We start from the raw sequence: 12,779 nt of genomic DNA, 5'->3' as shown, positions 1-12,779 counted from the left end.
CAAGATGATGTAATTGAGATAAAGATCCTCAAGAACAACACATTCTTCATCAAATAGATGGCAAGATATAATATATTTGGTATCATGATCTCAGAAGAGACTTCCAATATTTGGTGATTTAACTAGAAGTTAGAACAACTCATAATAGTCTTCCAAATGTTTTATTTGAAGGAAGTTACAAAGGCCTCAACAACAATCAAATAATAAGGTGGTCTTTTCACTCTAGTATGGGACACTATTAATGGTTGAGAGGACCTATCAACCATCTTTGAAGAGAATAAAGATCAGAGTATGTAATAAACATAAATTGCTGCATTTTAGATTTTCTCAACATATGATGATTATTCTTGTGAAATTCGTTACTAGAAGAGAAGAGTGGGTAATGTCACGGACATACATATATATTCTAATATTTATCTATATGACTAAATAGAAGTAAATAAAAGTAGATTTATTTTATAATATTTTTTAGAAAAGCTTCTTAGAAGCCTTGTAGATGTTGCTTTGATTTTACATGTGTTTGTAGTTAATTAGTCAATTAAAACTTTGGTCAAAAAATTAACCACATATTGATAGCTTGTAGAATAAGCTAATTATGTGGTATAAATATAAAAAACTTGTCTTATAAGTTAAAATATGTTTTTTACAAAGACATCACTTTTTAAAGGTCTTATAGGACACCACCATATAGCTCTTAGTTAAGAGTATATATGGAGGCAAGAGTAAAGCCTTCTTTACTCTTGTCAATGCCTTTCTAGTCTTTAATCTTATGTTAAGACTTTTTAGTCTTTTTGTCTTTAGCAATTGTCATTATAGTTTAACATTATACTATCTTTGAGTGATTTTTTAGTCTTTTCAAATGATACAAGAATGTATTGATATTTTTATTCTTTGAGGTTCATGTCCTTGATATAAGCTTGATTGAACTTTTCAATGGCAAGTATACTTGTGGAATAATTATATCTTCAAAAAATGATTATTTTAGCAATTAGATAAAAAATAATACATGTATAAAGATTAATATCTTATTAATTAGAAGAAAAGGCTTGTTTGATATCTAATGCCTATGCCAAAAAGATATTTTTTTCTTACAATAGGATTTTTTTGAGTATTAAACATTTTGGACTTAAGATCTACATTATGATGTAAAAAAAAATTCTTATAATCATAGTTCTTTAGAAAAAGACTTCATTGCAGCTTCATGGCATAGAAATCATGATAAAGAAACAATTTTTGGATTGTATGCAACTACATACATAACTTTAATGTTAGACTTTACAACTGTAATACATGATTAATGCTTAGATGAATAATTTGATAGAATCCAAATAATTAGCAATATGTTAGATGACCTTATCATCTTGCACAAGCTTCAACAAGAAAAATTTTCTTTGACTATCTTTGTTATGAAAAGAAATAAGACTAATCACTAAATAACAAGGTTTTGTTTGAATTTTATTTTTTTATTCTTTTGTTTATGGTTTAATAAAATTAAGCAAATAGTTTCAAGGCTAGATTAAAAAAATTCTTTGGTGCAACAAGTATATGAGGAGCTTAGACATTTTTGAGTGTACAAGATTAATTTTATATTATAAAACTAATATTTGTAGACTATCATATATCAAGAAGTTGAGTCATATGTTTTTGAATGTAAAGTGTGCAATTGAATTAAATCAAATTTTAATACTTTATCATATTAATTGAGGTCTTTACTTTTTATGGATTTGGATTACCATTAATCTTTGGAATTTTTTGGGCTACTTATTGTAACCTCATATAGAACTAAATATGTATTGATGGTAGAATATTTTAATAAGTATATTAAATTTATAGCTTTGCTACAAAAAAATTCAAATTTATAACTATGACTTTTTTGATTATGTGTTGGCACGTTTTAGAGTACCTAATAAAGTTTGAATACATCAAAAGAAAGAAGTCTTTGGAGCTTTTGATGTTTTGTATATTTAAGCTTTGATAGATCATTGCAAAATTTTTAAAAATCATTTGGAGGTAGATGGCTTAAGTGACCTTGTTTTTTAGACTATTAAGTGTGGTTTATAAAAGTATGGATTACTTCATAGCAACCATTGTGATTGAGACTTGATTTTGCTATAGATTGTGATAGATTATTACTTTAATAAGTATATATATATATATATATATCATAAAAATATATAATTAATATGTTTTAAAGTTAAAATTTAAAATATGTTCTTTTAAATATATATATATATATATATATATATATATATTTTATTTATTTATATTTCTTGCCAAGCTTGAACTTTTAAATTTTCCAAGCTTAAACTTTTAAATTTGCTACATATACATTTTTTTGTGCTGCCTTCAAATACTATACAAATTATCCAAGATTTTGCTATTAATCTTTCAAAGTTTTCTTCCTTATAAATTTGTTAATCAACTTGAAAGGTGACGTCTTCATATCCTAAAAATCCTTTGAGCTTTGCAAATAGCATCTCTAAAGCTTCAATAAATTGTCCAAGAATCACAATCATCTATGGCATCAAAACAAATTATTAGGCTTGAATTTATTCATTTATATATAAAAGTAGTTCAATGATGCCCTGCAATAAGATAAAGACAAGAAATTAAAGATTGCATAGAAATCCACTACAACCATAGAAACAACATTGCTTTTCACAACTTCAATTAGGAACTTCCAAGCTCCATGCCTAGTGATCTTGCAATACTACTCTTAAAAATTTGTAGTAACAACATATAGATGTTGATTTCTAATTCATCAAAAGTTGAATTGTGGCTTTACTTTTGCTTCACTTTTAATAAAAATAATAAAATATGTAATTAATGAAGGATGTTTTTTTGTCTCTTCCGGTTAATTCTCTTAGTTCATCTTTGTTAGCTATTTCATATTAAAGATACATGGTATAACTTTATTAGCTATTTCAAATTAACCATCTTAGAAATAAAAATACAAAAAAATATCATTAAAATGTTTCATATATATACTATAGAATATTTTAAATAATTTTTTTGAATTTCTTGTAATGTAATTTTTATATCAATTTGAATTGTATCCAAAACATATAAAGAGAGAAAAAATAAAAATAATCTAACTACCATCAAAATAAGAATTTTTATGATGTAAAATATAAAAATAATTTAAAAAAAGTAAAAAATCTAAACATAATCCTTAAGAAACAACACAATTAAATAACATAAAAATGCAACAACAAATATTCATGTGAAATTTTGAATTGCAATAGTAACAATATGGAATTATAAATTGGTAGAATCTCATATATTTGTTTAGGTTGTTTTCATTACACTTTCCTTGGCACAATGATTGGGGCTCATTACTCCAAAGAGTATCATTAACTCATTCCATGTCATTGTTGTCAATATTCTACCCTATTATTCTCTAAATGTGATGTCACATGAGGAGATATTTCTTGTGAGAGCGACCCTCACACCGGATCGAATGACTTTCATCCACATAGAATGGAAACCGTTTGGATGTACAGAGACATCGCCACACCGGACATGGAGGTGCAGATGGGCTACAACGGCAAAGTGGAGGTCAATGCAATCTGGTCAAAGGGGGAAGCTAGTGATGTGGCTGTAGGGGGAGAGGCTGGAGCGGTGACAGGCCTGAGAAAGTGCATCGCTTATTGTCGAGCATGGCACGTCACGCTGGAGCACTGCCGCGGCTATGGAGCAAAATAGCAGCAGCAGGAAGAGGAGCATAATTGTGAGCTATGCCGGCCGAGACCGGGCTGTATCAAAGAGAGCCAAATTTTTCCGGGCATTCGCTGGGCTGGATGGCTGTTGTGAAGGGATGGCCTAATCAGTGATTGGATTCTCTGAGAGTGGGTGGGAACATGTGTCGATGCTGGAGCCGGGCGGTGGTGCTCTGTTTCTCGTACTTTCTTTTTCCAGCAGGCTTGCGATCCGATGAAGAATATGCGTCCTTGTCTGATTCACGATGACGCAGAGTTTTCATGTGGAGGTTGCATAGTTTTTGTCGTCTTGAGAGGTTTCACGGCGTTGCCCGTGGGGCATATTCGAGATGTCGCTGTGTGCATCGGATTGTGAGCGATTTGAGTCGAAGCGAGGGGATTCGGTGGAGATGAGCAGATTTTGTAGGGAGTTGAGAGGTGTTGTTGTGGTGCGCGCGGAGGTTGAGTGTAGACTTCGCTGGAATGCCGGGCTGCGCAGGGTTGCATAGTGATGGGAGAACACGTCGCGCCGTGTGCTTGGCAGGGATAGTGATAGGGCATGGTGCGAGGTAGTGACCAGTCACAAATCTTGCCCGAGGAGGAACACGATGGAGCGTAGCGCGTCCTTGAGATGTGGTTGTTAGGTCTGTAACCCTAGTGTGAAGAATTGTAGCGTAGGAAAGAGCCCGAGTTGCTCTATTATTTTCCGTTGTAGATAAGCAGCGGCATAGAGATCCAGGCTGGGTGCGGAGATGGCTTAAAGCTGGCCAGAATGCCGCCCGCGTGCTCCGTACCTGCGCTTCTGGTGGAAAACGGTAGCACCGGTGAGGACGGAGTGCTCCATGCAGACGTATTGCGGATGCATTCCAACGGCAGCCATCCCAAAAGTGTGGGTAAAGGTTCTTCGAAAGACTCCTCTTCCCTTACCTTCGGCACTACTACAGACAATGACGAGGAGAGGGTCACGGCCTCCGAGCGAGAGATCCCCAAGGTGATCACTGTTCTAGCCTCAGTGCTAGACCGTCTTGTTGCAAGAAACGAGCAGTTCGCCAACACCCCGTCCCAACCAGGCGTCTTTAATTCGAAGAAGCTCACTATTTTTCACGGCCTGCGGGCGCCCAGCATTAGCATTGCGAAGTACTTGGAGCGCATCTTTAAGTATACAAATTGTAGCGCATCGTGCTTCGTTGTTGGATATGTCTTCATTGATCGTCTCATCCATCGTCAGCCAGATTTGCTTGTCACGTCTCTCAACGTACATCGTCTGCTGGTTACAAGTGTTATGGTGGCCACCAAAATTCTGGATGACGTGTAAGGAACACCTTTCGCGGCTTACATTTTTGCAATCATGCATTTTCTGGATTTTGTTTTTTGAAGGCTGAACTGCACATTAATCTTTGCTGTCATAAGCTTGAGGTGATGATATGAAGCATGCTCGTTAATGACTAGGAGTAGACATGATTCTTGATGCGACCATTGCCAACTTAACTAGAATAGGGTGGCATTCACTGCATGAGTCGAGTGCTTCCGAGAACTTCAGCAATTCTCATTGGGTTCTTTTCGACGCTGATCCTGCAACTGCGATGTCATGGATTGCTTCTGGATCGAATGTTTTGCAGGCACTTCAACAATGCTTTTTTTGCTCGAGTGGGAGGTGTGAGTGTGGGTGAGCTGAACAGATTGGAACTCGAGTTTCTGTTTCGCCTAGACTTCAGGCTCACTGTGACAGTCAGTATATTTGAGAGCTATTGTTCTTACCTTGAAAAGGAAGTGATGGCTACAGAGAAGAAGATAGAGCGGGTAGAACGAAGGCTGCCCGCGTTCGATAGTGCCTCCACAAGTCCAGGTGGAAAGTCACCTGTGCATTGGAAAAGATCATCACCTGGACGCCAGAGAGAGTCATTGGATTCAAACCAACTTCAGACAGAGTATCACCAGACTTTTGCCAGAATAATGGCTAGAGATTCGCCTCCAAGTTGTTGATATTCTCTCCTTTCTCTGTTATTAGAATATTTAGGTTAACAGAGAAAGAGATTCACGAGGAAGGATCATGTGACATCGAAGAGATAGTGTTCTTCAATTGCTATTTTCTGGGAATTGCATCTATGCATTCAGGTCGATCTTTTCTTTTTCAAGGATATATCAGTCGAAAAGAGCGCACCGGATGTTTTCTACGCTGTCATCGATTATGAGCACGCCTGGTACAGGCAATGCAATGTAGTGAGGCATCTGCAAAGTGGTGCCAGGGATGACCGACGAGTTTAAATTTTAAAATCTCATCGCCATCCTGTCTTTCAAGTCCTAATTTGGGATGAAGTTGTTTATCCGGTTAGGGAACATGTGTTGCACTATCATCTAGTTTGGGTACAAGGTAAGGAATTCAGCAGTTAGGGATTTATACTTGCATCAAATGCCTAGAGAGGGAACTTTGGCGTGTGTCCGTTCCTTCTTGGTTGTCAATATCAGAAGACACGTCCTTCTCATTCAGTTCAGTCTGTGTATGAAACGTCAAATTTATATACAGAAGAAACCGGATTAGAGTGTCAAGTGACTAGTTATGTAGTAGAGCTCAATTTTGAATGTAGCCGGAATGAATTTGGTGCGGGAATTTGTCGCCAATGACTGGCTTTGATTTTGCATAATGTGTACCACACATTGGGAGCATTCGACTATTTTGTACTTTTAATGCTCTTGTATCTACATAATTGATGTACTTGTTTAAGGAGTTGAGATTTCTGAGTGTTCCTGAATTTCATCCAATCTGCCACCAAGTCGAGTCAAGAATTTCATGTGCAGACTTGTTGATGTGACGATGAAAGCCATTCACCCTTAGATTTGCTTACTACCCATGCCAGGTGGTTTGCTTATTTGCTTTGATTCTTTGTTTCGGCTTTTGGTCGAATGTTGGGGGCTTTGGTCGATTCCTCTTGTGCGTAAAGTACTCGTTTCATGTGTTCGGGAGTGTAGACACACTTTTTATTCATTTTTATTTTTAAAATTTTTTGTTTTTGTTGTTTTCACACATGTGATACAGATCTATGATAAAATAGACGCTGTCTCCTCTGACGCGTTTGAGTAGCCAATCAATTCTCGAACTCAGTGAATGCCAGCAACGAATTATAGCATTCAATTGACACGGTTTCACCTGATTTTACTGTCGCTTTCGACAAATTTTGGAGGGCTCAAATTCCTTCCTAGTCTTCGTGATTGCCAGTGTGGCAGGATGAACTGTATCTGGAGTCGTATGGGGTAGACCCTTGTACAGCAGTTAAAGTATGAATCGTGTGATGACCCTGGATTTCCAAATAAAGATTAGCTGGAAGTTCGGCCTCAGAGGCTTTCTCGTTTGTTTTGCAGCTGGAACCAGAATTCAGGCCATTAATAGGAACCACCGAAGCATCCGATTAGGTCTCTTCAAAAGATGCACAGCATTGAACAGGAGAGTTAACAGTACGTGAACTTAAATACTCAAATCAAGTAGATGCAATGGGATTCTTTCATCCGAGATATGTCTTTCCAATTATATCCGCTACAGTTGATAACAGCACTGCGTTCTGGTGTCATCCACTGTGCTCGTCGTTTATGTTTAGCTATTACTTTTGGCACACTCTCGAATTAGAGTAGAAGCCCTATCGGTGGATCTAAAAAATCCATGTGCTCCAACATTTAAGCGGATCATGAATAATGACTTGTGCTATCTGTGACCCGACTTGACGATCCCAAGTTGGGCATCGTTTAATGTCATCTTCTTCCTCGGCACCCACCTGAGCCTTTCACCTATCTGCTGTCGCCGTCAGTCGCCGCTTAATCGGAGATAACTTTTCAAGAAGAAACTGAGTGTCGAAAAAAATAGTCGATTGAGCAATGCACTATCTCCTCGGTAGACCACAGAGAAGCTTCGCAGAACACCGAATTTGAGATGCTCAACTGTTAAAGTTGGGGGTCAGAAATTAGGGCATTTAACCTTTCTCGCCTACAAATATTTCAAGCTGAAGCCGATGTAGAACATGTCCAACTGGCTCACGTCATAATGGTTTCGGCGTGATAGTTCTCTGCAGTATTGTAAAAGAATTCAGACCATAAATACAGAATGTAGTTGAAGCTACATGCGAGGGAGGATAGGCCAAACGCCAGCAGGAGAACATTTGGGAAAACGAGTCTTAACAACTTAAGTGCAAAGTTCTAGCTCGGGGAGCTGGAGCTACGGTTAGGTTAGGGTAGGGCAGCTTGCTTCACCTCGATCGTCTGCCACTTCTCATCTCATCTCTGATTTTTAGTCTCATGCTTACTTGGACAAATCATTTTTTTCGTTGTGAAATGCAGACACATTTCTGAATCATGAAAGCTTTGACTGCGAATTCCACGGAATGATATGGTTAGATTGTCTTCTTGCTGCCAGAGACATGTTTGATGTAGCTTAATTGCCTGATTCATTCGCTACTTCAATTAGCTTCGCGTACAGTCCTATTATTCCTCGTCTTCCAGCTAGTTCCAGTTGCGTTGTATTGTTGCCTGTCTGTCAGGAAGAGAGTCAGAAACTATTGAAAACATTGAGCTGGAATTACAGGCTGCCACTGTTTCATCGAATTAACTTTCGACTTCAGTAACAACGCGAATGCTTACCCGGCGGTGCAGATTTCATCTTGTGCATCTGTGCGTTTGTCATGTATGGATTTCGCCCCAGCAGTCTGCACCTCTTAGTGTTGTTGGATCTAACCATTCCAACAATCCGTACCAGTCTCAAGTTCCAGGGCATAATGTCTTGTATGTATATATATATATATATATATATATATTTCTTCTTTCGGAAACTTTTGCGCGTTTCCTTACTTTTCAAGATACAAAATCAGTGGCTCTGCCAGCTTTATCAAAAGACTGGGCGTCCTCTCCATTGTTCTCACTTTCGCTTTCCCCCTGAGAAGCTTCCGATTGCTGGGAGTTTAGATGCCTTTCCCGATTCTCATCTAAGTTCTAAGTGCGGACGTCCAGGTCAAGAATATTGTGTGTTGGCGTTCGAAATATTTCCACAATTGTAGGATTTTTCACATGTGCTTCAAAGGAAAAGATGGGTGTGGCTGTCCAGTTTTCGCAGGAAAGGTGCGTGGCTTCTTTGTCTTAGAGCGCAGGGCTGCGACGAAGCGGTTGAATGTGGGCCCAGCAGACTCAATGATTCAGTGGTTGAGATCTTCGCAACCTTTTGTGCTTTCTTAGAATTCCATTGGTTTATTTGCCTTCCACATCTTTATAGTTATTATGCTACTTACTGACGTAGTCACCCCCTAGTGTTTCATTTCTGACAGCCGTAGTCCTCTACCACAAATCTCAGGGCCGGCTTCTTTTCGTCTCCCATCAACAACTGGATGATATGCAGCAACCATTTTTTCCGTGGGTTGTCAGCTCACAAACCTTATGAGTACAAGTCGTGTGTCTTCGTCGCTCTCAGCAAGCACTTGTCTCACTCTGGAAGCACTGCTCTCTCCTGCACATCCTGCCCCATGTTTCGCAATAGAACTATTGTAACTTATACACCTCGCAATTCGAAGCTCAATTCATCTGCCTGTCGAGGATGGATAAGCCTTTTTCAGGAGCGTTGAGTCCCTCTTATCTGGCTGGAGTGCTGTTTACGCACAAGTGTCTACGACAAGGTCTTTTGAACTGCTTGCAAGATGAAGGGTATCTACGACGACGATGTTGATCATTCTTTGGGGGGAATAATTATGCAGCTTGTCGAAATTCGATCGTAGTGGGAATAGTGAGGAAATTTGCAGGTGAAAATGGTAGAATTCATGAATCCTGTTGAGTGATGGTTATGGAGGTCGAGGGGAACGAAATGCGTGAAAGTGTTGCGGTCCCGAGCGGATTAGGCATCTGGGTAGGGTTGGACAAACAGCTTTTGACTTAGTTTGGAAGTGAGAAAGGGAGCGGAAGATAGGTTGTGACACAGGCATTCAAGACGGGAAGGATGCCCCCCGCTTGCAGAACACCGGGTTTCCTAGGGAACAATGGGAGGGAAAACGAGGACGATGTGCCCTACGTAGACGCGCTGCGGATGCAGTTGACTATCAGTACTGCCAGAAGCACTGGCAAGGTATCGTCCTCTCAAGGCTCGTCATCGCTCTCTATCGAAGCCTCTGATGCAGATGAAGGCCCCAATACAACTTCTGAGAGAGAGATTCCTAAGGTCTTGCATGTTCTCGCGGCTGTGCTTGATCGCCTCGTTTCCAGGAATGAACAATTTGCCAACGCACCGTCCCAGCAAGGCAAGAAGCTGACAATTTTCCATGGTCTAAGGGCGCCCAGCATTAACATCGCTAAATATCTGGAGCGCATCTTTAAGTATACTAATTGCAGCCCATCTTGTTTTGTGGTCGGATACGTATACCTTGATCGCCTTATCCATCGACAACCAGATTTGCTTGTCACTTCTCTCAACGTGCACAGGCTGTTGGTGACAAGCGTTATGGTGGCCACTAAAATGCTCGATGACGTGTAAGTCTCAGCTAACCAAAGTCGGACTGCTCTTACTCAATTCTGATGTGGGGAATCGTATTGTTTTGCAAACATGTCCTCACTCGTCAGTCTTCCTTATTTCCTTCCCGCTTATTTGAAGTTTGTTGGCCTTTAGTTAATTCTGAAGATGTCGTTTGAGAAGCTAGATACTTTTTCGGCGTATCAGTTTATTTGAAAGCTGTGTTTTTATCAGCTGTATTGATATGTCGTCTGTCATCTGGAGGAAGTTGTGCAGTGATTGTGAATTCGTCATGTTTTCTTTTGATTGTCATGGTCGTTATTGTTCATAGATAGAAATTTAGACTTAAACGTGGACTGGAAGCATCATCCATCGATCAAATCAAGAAAGTCAGTAATTTCGAGTAGCATGAAAATTCTCCTGCCTCGTGTGGTAACTTGGAAATCGACATCCTGTTTGTGTATAACAAATTTCAAGTGCAGTCGTTAAGATAATATTGTTTAGTGCTTGTCAAGGTTTCTGAAGTGACATGTCTCCGTGAGTGAAAATTGCGGTTGTTGTAGTTGTGATCGACAGCACGTTAGATCATAGTTATGGTTCCCGTGATTTGCTGAATTTTTGCCCAGCGTATGGTCTTTTGTTACACGTAATACTCCTTGTGTCAGTGTTGCCGATAGTTAAATCGTATAGATGAAATTTCTAGGCTTCTGACTGACATTTTATTAGAAGTTCAGCCGTAACTGATCTATTGTGAATCCCTTGTATGCAGGCACTTCAACAATGCCTTCTTTGCCAGGGTAGGAGGTGTCAGCGTTGTTGAGTTGAATCGCCTCGAGCTTGAGTTTTTGTTTCGCCTGGATTTCAAGTTATCCGTCACAATTAGTGTTTTCGAGAGCTATTGTTCATATCTGGAGAGGGACATAGCCGCTATCTCTGAGAAAAAACCGGAACGAAGCTTGCCAGCATTTGGCAGTGCACCTGTAAGTGCATATGGCACTGCCCCCGGAACCCCTCGGGGAAGTGCTCCACAGACCCCCACAGAGATGTCTCCCAGGTATAATAAACGAGTAACTTCTGGACTCCCAGCGTCGTATGTGGGCAGTAAGCAGAGTTCGTTGCGGTATCAGCAACCTCTGTCACAATATTTTGCCAGAGATTCACCACCTAGTCGTTGAAAGACTTCTTAACCAGTTCAATGCCTCCTGAGGCATTTAATGCCCAAGGATCCTCACAGCCCAGCTAGTGTTGTAGATATGGGGACTGCTTCCTTTACACACGGCGTGCTACTTTTAACTGTGCTGAGAGTCGATTTAGAGTGACAGTCATATGCAGCCACTGATTCCAGCAAGACTTTCTAGGGAGTTCTAAATATGGTGCCAAGAATGTGGTACCTGAACATATCAATGTGCAGTTCATGCTCAAGGTAATCAATGTCGGTATTCGTGGCAAAGGATCACCTCCTCAGTGCCGTGGAGGGCCCGACGTGGCGGGTACGCAATGCTGCGTATGGGAGCTCGCGTAACTTAAGATCGCTTTAACAGGGGGAGTAAATCTTCATAGGTAACGAAAACCGTTGGAGCTTCTAAGCAAGCATGAGAGTTTTATGTCAATATGCAATGTTCTGAAGCACTCCAATTCTTGGCGAAGCAAACGTGAGCTGCTTCAAACCATTCAGCCATGTCCTCAGAAAAAAAGCAATGAAAGAGACATCGTGCAAGTGTGTGCTCACATACGACGCTGCTCAGAAGCATTCATGACTGTTGGTAAAGGGCCTTGTTGCATTCGTAGCTACATCACTGGTTCAGCTCGTCCAGCAGGAATGGCTCCCGAGTAGTGGATGTGTGGGGTGCTAATTTACAGAATCCAGTTACTTGCGGGTTCAGGTTCTGAGGTGAAGACAAGAAAAGAGGGGGGGGGGGGGGGTCAACAACTGCAAGACGCTCCCGCTGCACAGCTGATTGCGAAGCACGGTAATTGCTTGAACACCAGGGTTGTGACGATTAGTGCTTCTCAAGAATCCTTCAGTGATTTGGGTTGCAAACTCGGAGATCCTTTGATCTCCAGAATTGGTACGCGCCCCACAACAGCTTTCGTAACTTAATCCTCTGGAGTCCAGGCAGCTGCAAGTAGTGAACCATTTTATATTTTAATGTACATTGCGAAATGCGAGACAGGTTTCTCGACATCGATAATTGGTCAATGATTGTAAACCAGTGGCATTGCGGCCTCGAATTGTGAGACCACTATTGAGAAACTATACTACAAGAGTTTCATGTATCAGCATGATGTTGTGAAAATTCTACTTGCCCTTTAAGTGTGAATCGTGACGAGATAGCTTGTTCTCTGATGAGAGACTTGGGTAGAAGCAATTAGGTTAGCTGATGTGTGAAGGGGCATGTGAGATGATTTTGGGATTGCAACGTGATGTCTCATTTAATACATCAAAGTTGATAATCTTTCTAAGTTGTAACGGAGGTCATTTTTCAAAAGAATAAATATTTTTCTCAGGGTTTACTGATTGAAAATAGCTGCAAGATTCATGTCTCCTATGCGTTTTTAACAGTTTGAAACTTTCTTTTCATTTCTTTTCTTTCAACAGTTAAGTATATGTC

General features: G+C 39.9%; 2 protein-coding genes across 2 annotated transcripts; both read left to right on the top strand.

Annotated features, from left to right (window-relative positions):
* Positions 1–3,695: 3,695 nt before the first annotated feature.
* Positions 3,696–6,423, top strand: LOC112276654 (cyclin-U1-1). The gene is made up of 2 exons (XM_024508145.3): positions 3,696–5,009; positions 5,318–6,423. The coding sequence occupies exons 1-2, from the start codon at positions 4,471–4,473 to the stop codon at positions 5,679–5,681; spliced, it is 903 nt and encodes a 300-aa protein (XP_024363913.1). The 5' UTR covers positions 3,696–4,470; the 3' UTR covers positions 5,682–6,423.
* Positions 6,424–8,927: 2,504 nt separating this feature from the next.
* On the top strand, positions 8,928–12,694 carry LOC112276653 (cyclin-U1-1). The gene is made up of 2 exons (XM_024508144.3): positions 8,928–10,187; positions 10,937–12,694. The coding sequence occupies exons 1-2, from the start codon at positions 9,661–9,663 to the stop codon at positions 11,340–11,342; spliced, it is 933 nt and encodes a 310-aa protein (XP_024363912.1). The 5' UTR covers positions 8,928–9,660; the 3' UTR covers positions 11,343–12,694.
* The last annotated feature ends 85 nt before the right edge of the window (positions 12,695–12,779 follow it).

Source organism: Physcomitrium patens, chromosome 24 (genome assembly GCF_059467195.1).
Source record: "Physcomitrium patens ecotype Gransden chromosome 24, ASM5946719v1, whole genome shotgun sequence".
Taxonomy (NCBI): Eukaryota; Viridiplantae; Streptophyta; class Bryopsida; order Funariales; family Funariaceae; genus Physcomitrium; species Physcomitrium patens.
This window is presented reverse-complemented; position numbering and strand designations above follow the sequence as displayed.